General features: G+C 43.9%; 1 protein-coding gene across 1 annotated transcript in view; it reads right to left on the bottom strand.

Annotated features, from left to right (window-relative positions):
* Positions 1-12,500, bottom strand: part of trpm3 (transient receptor potential cation channel, subfamily M, member 3) — a 281,583-nt gene that overhangs the window by 96,702 nt on the left and 172,381 nt on the right. Inside the window, exons 2-3 of the mRNA XM_063194092.1 lie at positions 3,970-4,049; positions 2,057-2,258 (exon numbers count right to left, since the gene is read on the bottom strand). Of these exons, the coding sequence (XP_063050162.1) occupies positions 2,057-2,258; positions 3,970-4,049 (282 nt within the window). The remainder of the gene's footprint in view (positions 1-2,056; positions 2,259-3,969; positions 4,050-12,500) is intronic.

The following is a 12,500-nucleotide window of genomic DNA, read 5'->3' as shown; positions in this document are numbered from 1 at the left end:
GAAGAGTTTTAACAGTGTGTAGTGTAGTAGTAGTGTAGTACTATGGTAGTTAACTTTTTAATGACTATTACAGCGTGCCACTGGAGGTGCGGTGTGCATTATGGAGCTTCTAATATATGTTTTAATTTGAACTAATTGTTATTAACTCACTAATTATATGTACTGTATATGCAATTTTTTTTTGCCTTCGTTCCACTTAATGACATTATCGCTAATACCATTCCGGGACAGGTATTCATTTTGTGAAACAGTGCTTTGTTATTTATTTTCCAAAGTTTGTCCTGAAATAAAATGGAGTGTGGAAATTAAATTGACAAAAGATACACAGCGTGTCAAAGTAATTCCACAAAGAAATAAGATATGCCATTATGTTGCTGTGCTGCTGAATTATTCTGTAATTGAAAAGGCAGTGATGGTGAGATGATGGAGCTCGTCGGTGGCCCATTGGTAATTTCCTACTTTATATGCAATTAGCAGTTAGATTGAAAGGCATATGAATGCATTTGTTAGAATCATTATGTCCACTTCGGTACCTTTTCCTGTGACCTACTTTAAATGACGTCTTTTGAGAGCACTGGAGTTCCATTTACAAGCTGGTACATTTTAAGTATGACTATTGGGCTGACCCCTTTAGGGGGGATACAAGTCTAACCATGTTTTTTCATTCGCGTACACGATGTGTAATATACAGACCTCTATAACAGAATTCATTTATTTCAATTTTGCTAAATCCACTTCAGCAAAAACGTTCCGTGACTGAATGGCACTTTGAGTTTCTTAGCTCGTGAAGTGAAAGCAATTCAACATCAACGAAGCGCTGCAGCCACTTACAATGGGCAAATTAGACAGCTATAAAGTTTAATTAACTTCAAGAGTGAGGGGTCTTGTAACACACTGTTCATTTGGCCTTTTCAATTTTTCAAATCCTACACTCTGGTATTTCAATTACTGTACACGGACATGCGTGATTAAAATCTGATCTTGACCTTCAACTTGACCTTGATCTTGCGACCAAAGAGCATGGAGTGGAAAAGGGATTACAGGCTGCCAGAGACATTACAAGGGCTAAAGTGTGGAAATACTGTTCCATTGACTGAAGCATTATACCCATTGAGTGCCATTTTGGGCAGAGGGCATTTTGGTGATAGCTTGCAGATGACACTTTGAAATTGGTAGATGTTGTAAAACTATGATGGCAGTGTCAAACCTGTCAAACCTTAAACAAAACCTGCCAGAAGTTTGCATCAACTGACCAGTGACCACTTACTCAGAGAAGCCACCAGTGTTTAATAAAGGAAGGAAACTGTATTAGGGTTTGTACTTCTGGACTTGGTTTTTGACACCTCTGGCCATGACATATGGCTGAACTTCCGGTTTGGATCAATTCTCCTCTTGAAATTGGGTCCATGGCCGTAGTACACATTGATGACGTAAGTAATTATCTGTCATGGAACCTGAGGACAGTGGTCCTTAACCTGGGGTACGGGCACCCCCTGGAGGCGGGGCAAATATTGTAGGCATGTGTAAGACATGTAAGACATGTTTTAGACCCCATGCTAAGTAATTAAGGTATTGATTAATGTCTCGAGCAGGAAGCATTGTAATTAATCACTTAGATATTTTTTTAGTCCGTATACACGTGTAGAAGTTTGGCCTGGGGGTGTGTGGTTTGTCCTGGGCACCGATAAGGATGTACTTTAAAGGTACACTGTGCAGGAAATGGTCAAAAAAGGTACTGCAACTATGCTGCTCATTGAAACTGGACTGCCTATTGCCAAATTTCATCTTTACATGAAAGAACTAATATTTTCTAGTATAGCCCAAATACAGTCATTTTTGCAGCTAACAATGTCAATGAAATTTAGAATGGCAGACAATGGAGAACATCCCAATTTTTCCAGTCATAATGAATACTTAGAATTTGATGGTGGTGGTAAGTATTCATGAAAAACGTAACATTAGAGAATGGGTAGCATGAGTTCTGGAAATAAACAACTAAAAATCTTACACAGTGTACCTTTAAGAACCCCTGCTAAGGCGTTTGGCTGTGACTCACCATGGCCTTGTTGGAATGGCCTCCGCCTTGGAACTCGATGGTGCCGAAGGCGTCCGTGGGGCTGAGCTGCGTGTGCTTGCTGATCGACCATTTCTCCGACAGGCTGTCATTCTTTGGCAACCGCTCTGACTTGTCGTTTTGATTGGAGGAGATGCTGGGGGGCAGGCCCACATGCTGGCCAATCAGACGGCCACAACAGCACCTGTACATGGGGGATAGAGGGGATCAACTGTTAAGGGTATATAAGGACATTTTATTACATTGCATATTATTAGATTTAGTATATGTTTTATGAAAAACAAACAAGGATATACAGTAGCCAGCAACATGCAATGTGTTGATACAATGTGGGAAAATACAAAGAGTTTCATTCATTGAAAAATGGTGTATATCCATTTTGGAGAATTTGGGGGAAAAGTCAAAAATGGTGGATACACCGTCTGCAACGAAACTCCTCATACACACACACAACAAAAACAAGGTTAGTGCAGATGGGCAGAGTTCTGTTATGAAGGGAAGCGAAGAGAAGCATCTTCACAAGCTTCTTAAAGGTTGTACTGTAGGAGGATGTCAATACGCTGTGACATTTCAGCACCTGGTAAGTTCAGAAGGGTGTTTTGTGGGATGTCAATGCATTCAGGGGCTGTCAAAGAGAGTTAAGTTGTAAGCCACAGGACCGCTTTTAGGAGCTCAGAGGATACAGGAGATTGTAAAACACACCGTTTAGAGACACAAACAACAGCGTTGAGGGAAATAAAACTCCCTGTTCTGTTTTCCTTATCTCATGTGCTTTTCTGACCCCAGCTGTGCACCTGCCAAGGTCAGATTTTCACACAAAGCACTTTTATAACACTGATTTCTATAGAAATGCCATAGGTCTTATATTATGACAAGCTCTACAATGTATTCCTTTTAACATGTTAATTAGAACGGTGTCTAATCTAGTCAAAACAGTCATTGAAAGGCTGCCACTGGTTTTTCATTTGGTCCAATTAACAAAATTCATCAAACCATTGTAGTTCTATATCGTCACCTTCTTAAAATAATCGCCTAAGTCATTTTTTGGTCAAGTTCACGTTTTCGCCTAACTCATGTCCTCCCCCATTCTGAGGGAGTTTTAGTGTTCCCTGACAAACCTGGAAAAAAATGACTTAGGCGATTATTTTAAGAAGGTGACGATATAAGAATAAGGTGATCATGTTAAAAAGATGATGGAAGTACAGGTACAGCACACAGTAACTATAGAATTAGTATATGTAATCTGAACATGTAGGCTATGAGCCACTGTATTTTGTACTATGCTCGACTGGACCATGATTGATTTCAGTATGTATGGTAATGTCCAGCTCGAAAAACCTTGGTAGTCTCATGGAACTCGCATAGAACGGGAAAAAAATAGTCATGGGGCAGTCATGGTAAGCAGTTAGTGCCCTCCATCATCCTCCATCGTGACTGTGGTACCCTGAGCATGGTGCCAACCCGCTGCACTGCTCCCTTGGGGTGCTGTTTGGGGATGCTCCCTTGCATGGGTGAGGCATAAATGCAATTCCGTTGTATGCAGTGAGCACTGTGTGCTGTGGAATGCTGTGTCACAATGACATTGAGAGTTTCCAAGGTGGGCATTCACTTTTAGCTTCCGAGTCAAGTCACGTCAAGTCGGTTTTATTGTCAATTTCCTTACTGGTCATACAAAGAATTGAAATTACGTTTCTTAGTTTCCCATGCAGACATAGACATAGACTTTAGGTGTGGACATAGACAATTAGACATAGATAGTGCACATACATTACACCTAGAGTGCCTATACAATACCCTTACAAACATATAAAGTATAAAGTAGACATATAAAGTTCCACTTTCACTTTAAAATAGTTGGCTCCAATACAGTACATCAATAGAGGTGTAATACATACCTATGGGGGTCTTTGGCGCTCACTATGATATGAACACATTCTCTCTTGCTGAACGCCCTCTCAATCCAGGACTTCTGGGCCTGCAGAGAAGAAAAAAAAAAGAGCAGAGAAAAAAAGATACAATCAATAAAAAAGATGAACACTGTGACAGGGGCGCTCAACAGAGGTGGAAACCACTTTTACAAAAATGCGAGCTTTTACCTTCCCCTGACATCGGAGAGCAGATAAAAACTCATGCACCCCTCAAAGTGAGTTATGGTTTTGTGCACAAAACTTACCAGCTGCACTCATATTTTGTGATCTTGTGTTCAAAATGTACCAGGCACACTCATATTTTACATATTATTTGGCTGCCGACTGTTGTGAATTTCCAATACTGACTCTTACAAAGAGTGATACCTCAGTTGTGCTTTCTCAGTTTCATGGATTTGATGAGAAGGTAAGCATACTCAGTGGTCGAGTTGTAAATGAAAGCAAGGGGGATGGTCAGAGATGGATTGTGATAATTGGGGGTTGAAAATGTAGTTGTTAAAACTGCAATTTTAATACAATATGTGAAGAAGAGATGCCTGTTTTAGAGGGGGATTATTTTTTACCACTTTCTTTGAGGGGGATGATTTTAGACCATTTTCATTGTTGGGGGGATGGCATCTCTCCCCCCCCCCCCATACCCCTACAACTCGAGCCCTGGGCATACTCCATCATAACCCCATTAATGTCCATCAGACACTATTCGGTCCAATCCCAAAATTGGCCCGAGCCAGACAATAACTCTCCCATCACTGCTGTGTGTTTGTATGTGTGTGTGTGTGTGAGTGTTTGTGTTTGTGTGTGTGTGTGTGTGCGCGTGTGCATGAGTGCGTGCGTTCGTGTGTGCACACGTGTGTGTGTGTGTGTGTGTGTGTGTGTGTGTGTGTTTCTGAAGCTCTGCCTTTAACCACTTTAAATTACCTGGACTGTCTGCACACGGACTGCTCTGAGTCATTCTAGCACTTTCTACTGTACTTTACACCGCACCAGCACACTTTTTATCCTCAAGTAAACTCATGACTCCACTCCAGGGCCGTGAAAAGAGAACGAGAACTTAGCCAACGCTAGGAAGAAGAGGGGGGTGTTTGGGGGCCGGTAGGGAGGAGAGCGGGAGGAGAGTGGAGGGTGTGGGGCGGCGGGGAGTATTTGGAGATCAGCTTCATAGAGCAGACTTAATACGATGACTCAGCACTCTGCACTGCGCATCACTGACAGGCTGTATTCATGTATCTTTACGCCGCACTGCACACGCACAAAGTAGATCCCCAACTCAACAAGATACTTTGTGACACTTCTGGCATGGGAACGGCTCTGATTCTGCTCTGTCTGGCAGACAGAGGAAAGAAAAGGAAAGCACCACATTACACCGCTACACTCAATAGCGCAACAGGAAATCAACACAAATCAAGTTCTCTTAGTCAGTCAGACAGGAGTTAAAGGAAAAAAAATACGATTCCTTGAGAGTTTTTCACTTCAGGTAATACTTGGTTGCTTCTCTCTTTCTCTCTCTCTCTCTCTCTCTCTCTCTCTCTCTCTCTCTCTCTCTCTCTCTCTCTCTCTCTCTCTTTCTCTCTAACACAAATCAAGTTCTCTCAGTCAGACACGAGTTAAAGGAGAAAAAAATACGATTCATTGAGGGTTTTTCACCTCAGGTAATACTTGGTTGCTTCTCTCTCTCTCTCTCTCTCTCTCTCTCTCTCTCTCTCTCTCTCTCTCTCTCTCTCTCTCTCTCTCTCTCTTTAACACAAATCAAGTTCTCTCAGTCAGCCACGAGTTAAAGGAGAAAAAAATACGATTCATTGACGATTTTTCACCTCAGGTAATAATTGGTTGATCTTCTCTTTCTCTCTCTGTCTTCTCTCTCTCTCTTCTCTCTCTCTCTCTCTCTCTCTTTCTCTCTCTCTCTTCTCTCTCTCTCTTCTCTCTCTCTCTAATTCTTCTTTAAGAGTTTTCCCCAATTCCTTCAAATGGCCCTTTCATAGCGAGGCGAGCCAGAGTTTTTAGAAACTTCAAACGGTAATTGGCTGACAGCTGTTGCCGAAGCCATTTAATTCAATTGTATTAATGAGCAGAATCTTCCGTCGCACCCTACAAAGACGCCACTGGCTGCCACGGGGGAGACGAGAATTAGCTATGGGTGAGAAGTAATAGAGCCACGACAGGCACTTTTGTACTTCAAACACCAGTTGCCACATTACGGTAGACAGTGGTAGCACTGCGTACTGTACAGTCATATTTTAATTTCCTCAGGGATTAATAGTAAACTATCTGTATTCTGTCGGCACTCGAAGACAAGGTTTTTTTTCTTGATGGGTCTTTGGATTTGTTTTGTCAATTTGATCTGATTTTATTTTATTTTGCAGCCTTTGATTATTAAAGGAAGTCTTGCGAATGTAGCATTGCAATTAGGCTTTCCAGGAACAGCTTTCCTCAGTACTTAAGGTGAGACAAGTGAAAAAAATACAATACACTGTACTTACAAAAAAATAGAAAGGAATAACCGTTTGAATAAATTTAAATTACATCAATTCTTTCATCTTTTCACATCTCACACCAAGGCTTCATGTCCAGTAGCAAAAACATTTATGGTTTTGTAAAAGAAATCATCAAAATACAAAAACAAACATTTGTCCTCTACCTGACTTCCTGCTCCATTGCAACAGCATATTGTCCAGTGGATTCAATGTCAAGGTCAGTGATGGACGGGTGTCTTGTTCGGTCAAGTTCCTTCCGTCCTGCCCTGCCCTATTCGGCCTGTCCCCTGAGAGGGCTAGCGAACATGCTCAGCACCGTTCCATCTACCTAATTGTCGTGACATGGTCAGTGATTGTCAATGACTCCTGCCCTGTCCAATCTCGTTCTTCAATGTCGATCCTGTTCTTCTTCCCTGTCCTGGTTCCTGTGTCCTCATGAGTCCTTTGACCGACTAGGCTAACTGACACGCTCGTGTCCCTTCTGCCCTGGTTGGTTGCCTGCATGGCTCACTGGCTTGAGGGGAAGGACTGGCTGGGCAGTTGGGTGGCTGAGTGGCTCACTGAAACAGCTCCCTCGATTTCAGACCCAGGAAGGGGCGCTGGATGTCTGCCTGTCCCAGTCAAGGCACTAGATGCAAGGGCCCAGCAAGGGTAAACCCGTAAGTCTGACCAAGCCATTGTTCTCTGGATGTCTACCTGTTCCAGCCAAGGCACTTAGATGCAAGGGCCCAGCAAGGGCAGTCTGTACGTCTGACCAAGCAATGGTTTTCTGGATGTCTGATCCAGACAGGGCTCTCTGTATTTCTGATGAAGACAGGGCAGCCTGGATGTCTTTTTCAGCAAGGGCACTGGATGTCTTTTTCTATCAGCCATAATTCTCTGGATGTCTGTGTGATCAAGCCAGGGCTCTCTGGATGTTTGGCCCAGCAAGGGCGCTCTGTATGCCTGACCTAGCCAGAGCGAGGTCTCTCTGAGAGTGTGGGAGGTTTGTCCTGTCCTGTGCTGTGCTGTGCTGTGCTGTGCTGTGGAGCCCACTGGGCTGCTTGAAATACGCCTGAGCTATTGGGATTATCCCCCATCACAGGGTTGCCGAGCTAAAACAAACTCCAGCCTGGACACTCCCCGACCCCTACACACACACACACACACGCACACACACACACACACACGCACACGCACACACACACAGACGCACCAACACACACACACACACACGGCAGAACACACACACACACACACACACACACACACACACACACACACACACACACACACACACACACACACACACACACACACACACACACACGGCAGAACACATACACACACAAGCGCGCACACACACAAATGGCCACGGCCTGCACGGCCCATATCCCTCACACTCCCGCCAGGACATCCCCTACCCTGGCACAACTGCAGTCCCAGTGTGTGTGTGTGTGTGTGTGTGTGTGTGTGTGTGTGTGTGTGTGTGTGTGTGTGTGTGTGTGTGTGTGTGTGTGTGTGTGTGTGTGTAGGCAGTCCCATTCCCCCACCCACACACCCCCACCCCCACCCCCACAGCTGAATCTCCCAGAGTTCCACTCAACTGTTCTCTGCTTCACCAACCAATGCGACGCCCCAACAACAACAAGGCTCCAATGGCTGGATCTGGTTAGGCATACTGTGTCATTCCATGGATCCCCCCTTCCCACCACCCCCTTTCAATAGGTCCAATAGTCAAATTCTCACAGACACACACACACACACGCACACGCACACACTACACACAAAAACACACACAACAGTCAAATTCTCAGACACACAAAATCAGAAACACACGCAGTTACGTACACACACAAACACACACACACACACAGACAAACACACACACACACACACACACACACGCACGCAAGCACGCACGCACGCACGCACGCACACACACACACACACACACACACAGACACACACACACAAAGTGTCTGCTTGAGCAAGCCTTGCGCCATACATAAAAACTCTTAAAACTGCTTTAAGCTAATCCTTCACAGAGTGTTGCAGCTCTAAGATCCTGTGTGCGTGTGTGTGTGTGTGTGTGTGTGTGCGCGCGCGCGCGCGCGCGCGTGTGTGTGTGTGTGTGTGTGTGTGTGTGTGTGTGTGTGTGTGTGTGTGTGTGTGTGTGTGTGTGTGTGTGTGTGTGTGTGTGTGTGTGTGTGTGTGTGTGTGTGTGCGCGCGCGCGCGCGGTAAATTCCTAATGATCTTAGCTCAGTGTGCTAAAAAGCACTTAGCCTAACTGTGTGAAAGACTTGCACAAGCAAGTGTGTGCGTGTGAGTGTGAGTGTGTGTGCGTGTGTCTGGTGTGTATTGTTCGTGTGCATGTCTATTGGCTTATCATGTGATGTGGTGTGGATGTGTGCCAGGCCCATATCAAAAGATTAACAATGCTTGTCAACACGTGATGACAATCTGCAATTACTTTCCTCCTTCTGCTGATGGGCCCACTTGCTGGCAAGGAGTTGACATCCCGTTAAGTGGGTGTGTGTGTGGGCTCATGTGCATGGGTGTGTGTGTGTGTGTGTGTGTGTGTGTGTGTGTGTGTGTGTGTGTGTGTGTGTGTGTGTGTGTGTGTGTTCGATCATGAAAAAGTCGACGCCGCAGACCCCCTACCACACCCACACTCACACACACAAACACACACAAATGACGCACACACACTTTCTCCCCCACCTTGATACCTTGATGAAGGTACTGCAGAGGAGAAGAGCTTAAGTCTGTCAAGTCAACAGCCAGTGCAGCAGTAGCAAAAGATTTATGGTACTACACCTCTCACTTTAATCAACAATGCAGCAACAGCCCTACTGTAGAACACAGAGGGGAAACATCAATGTATATTCTAGCATAGAATAGAATAGAATTCTTATAGGCCTATGTATAATCTGGACCCTGAGTCTGTTCAAGTTCATTAACGCATTTTAGCCTAAGCCCTATTGGGGAAATGGTGCCCTCTGCCTATTAAATATTAAATATCTCAACCTCCGAAGCACATACAAACATGAAATAAGTTGCACTTAAAAGCTACACTGTAGGATCCTCATTTTGCATTAGAATGCCTTAACATACCCACATGTTTAATACAAAAGCCTCGAATGCAGCGTATACAGTATGTGTCTCCAGGCTTAAATGGATAAAAGGAAGTTTACTATTCTATTCTATTCTATTCTATTCTATTCTATTCTATTCTATTCTATTCTATTCTATTGTACCACGGACATATTTCAATAAATTACAGTACAGTGCAGAATAGCATTGTATAGTATTATGTAAAACACAACATAAAATGTTTGTAGTCTTGTTCTCGCAATCACAGAAACCTGTCTAGTCCATTTGTTTACAAGTGCAAAAAACTCTTCCTGCTCTGCCTCAGACGGCTCTTCTTTGCCCTTCATCTGACATAAAAATAACAAGACAGCACCATTAACCGTAAAACAAATTCAAACAAATCAGCAAACAAACAGAACCAATTTCTCTAGCTGACACACACCCGTACACACACACACACGCACGCATGCACGCACGCACACACACACACGCACGCACGCACGCACGCACGCATGCACGCACGCACGCACGCACGCATGCACGCACGCACACACACGCACGTACACACACACACACACACACACAGAGACTGAGTCATCGCAGTATTCGTCTGTCCTCCGAGCCGACATCCAATTGTGCAGACATAAAACCTCTTCCCCTCCTCACTTACCATCAGACACGTGTCACAAACACACGGACAAATGCATGTACACACACGCAGGCACACACACTCGAACACGCACATGCACATGGGCACACACACGGGCACACACACACACACACACACATGTACACACAGTACAAAGGCATGCATGCACGCACGCACACACACATACACACACAAACACAAACATACACACACGCACGCACACACGCAAGCACACACACACGCAAGCACACACATACACACACACACGCACAAACGCACACATGCACAGGCACACGCACACACACATAGACACACACACATAGACACACACACATAGACACACACACACACACACACACACACACACACACACACACACACACACACACACACACACACACACACACACACACACACACACACACACACAATCACTTTCTCTCTCTCTCTCTGTCTCTGTCTCTCTTTCTCTCTCTGTGTCTCTGTGTCTCGCTCTCTCTCACAGTTTGCTGCCATCAGACGGGAGTCTGTGTCTGGAAATGTGTAAGTGTTATGTGCTGCTGTCAAGGTGATATCGGTGGAAAGGTCACTCGTGTCACATCAACATGCGCCAGACAATTTATAGTTTGATAAAAATCACACAGATTAAACGTAATGCTGACATTTTACTTCAGAGGTGAACCACAACCCACACACACCCCTACAATCAATCAACGTATGCATGGGATGGAATGCAAGATTTCACCAGCTTAGCCAGAGAGAGAGAAAAAAATATTGAGCTGTAATGTGCTTTGACATCTGCATGTTAAAAGATAAAAACACCTATCCACGGGGCATACATATTTTAGTGTGATATGATCCCAATCGGAAGATGAAAAGCCATACCACAAACATTTGTGAGGTCTAAAAGGCAATTTAATGTGTGATGAACATGAAGGTGTTTTAGGCAGACTGTGCAATGTCAACATCTCCTTCTGGGAACATCATTTTTAATGGAATGTTTAGAGTCGTAGTTCTAGAACCGTTACCAGGAACCAGTTCTAAAACCATTATCTGGGGACATCTCAACTACAGTACAAACTCTGTCTGGTACAAACGGCTAGCTACAGTTTGCATTTTTTTCTGAAAATCAGACTGTTCTGAAAGTCAGGCTTTTTCTATTTGCTTCTACCATGTCAGTAGAGTGGCATTTTCCAATTGTTGTATTCATGAGCTACAGTATGTCATCAAGATGCACTCAGTGATTGATTATGAATATCTGAGAAAATCACACTAATGGTGGGCTATTTATTGTTACAGCCTTCCTGTAACTCCTACACAATGCTGATGCATGAACATGAGCATCAGTGATAAATGCTGGGGAGACAAAAACCCAAACAAAACAAAAATGAATGAGCACGCTCATGATCATCAATTGGCTTCACACTAAATCACTTGTTCAGGTGGAGTAATATATTTCACTAATGTTTCCATCACTGTCACGCAGTGTTTTCACCATTTACTTATCCTCCGGATTTTAAACAGCTTACTAACGATGTAGCCTGTAATGACACACTACTGCAAGTGTTTCGTTTTGTTGCACCATCAATTACTTCAAACTATATTGATGACCACTACCTTGGCTAATTAGCACAGCAAACAACTCGAGTGCAAAAAACACATCCGACCTTAATGTCTTGCTCTTGCTTCCTAGTGTGTGTTAGGGTTTATAAATGCATTTTCAGGTTGGAAAATCAGATTACAGCACTGAACATAATGAGGGTGAGGCCTTACCGATGCACTGTGGCTTGTTATTGTAGGCAATAATGCGGCACATAATCAGAACTGGACCCTTTCTCTTGGAGGTATTGTATCTAATAAGTGGTGGTAGGGTCCATGTGGTGCTATGCAAAGGATAGGGGCCAGAATATGGTTCAGGGTTAATGAAGTTACACACTTCCACAGAGGGCCCAAATTCATGTTTACATTTTACATATACATTTACATTTTAGTCTGAGTGCTGAGTCGACATTATCACTCTTTTATATAAAGAGAATGTACTTGTCCCAACTGTTTAACAGTGTTGAATTAACACTGTAAAAAAATGCACCGTGTTCTAAATGCTCAACTTAGGGGTTACACATGATCGCTGATCGCTCAGGTCCACATTCCATAGCGGTTTCGTTTAATGTGGATTAAGGCGTTTTTCGTGCCGTTCCCCCCGCAGCCCCGGCTAATTAAAGCCGCTCGCAGATTAGTTAAAAGAGTGTTTATCCCAGGGTGATCCGCATGGGGCTTTCACACAGTGTGTACTTGTGTGTGT

This window comes from Engraulis encrasicolus, chromosome 3, assembly GCF_034702125.1.
Source record: "Engraulis encrasicolus isolate BLACKSEA-1 chromosome 3, IST_EnEncr_1.0, whole genome shotgun sequence".
NCBI lineage: Eukaryota > Metazoa > Chordata > Actinopteri > Clupeiformes > Engraulidae > Engraulis > Engraulis encrasicolus.
This window is presented reverse-complemented; position numbering and strand designations above follow the sequence as displayed.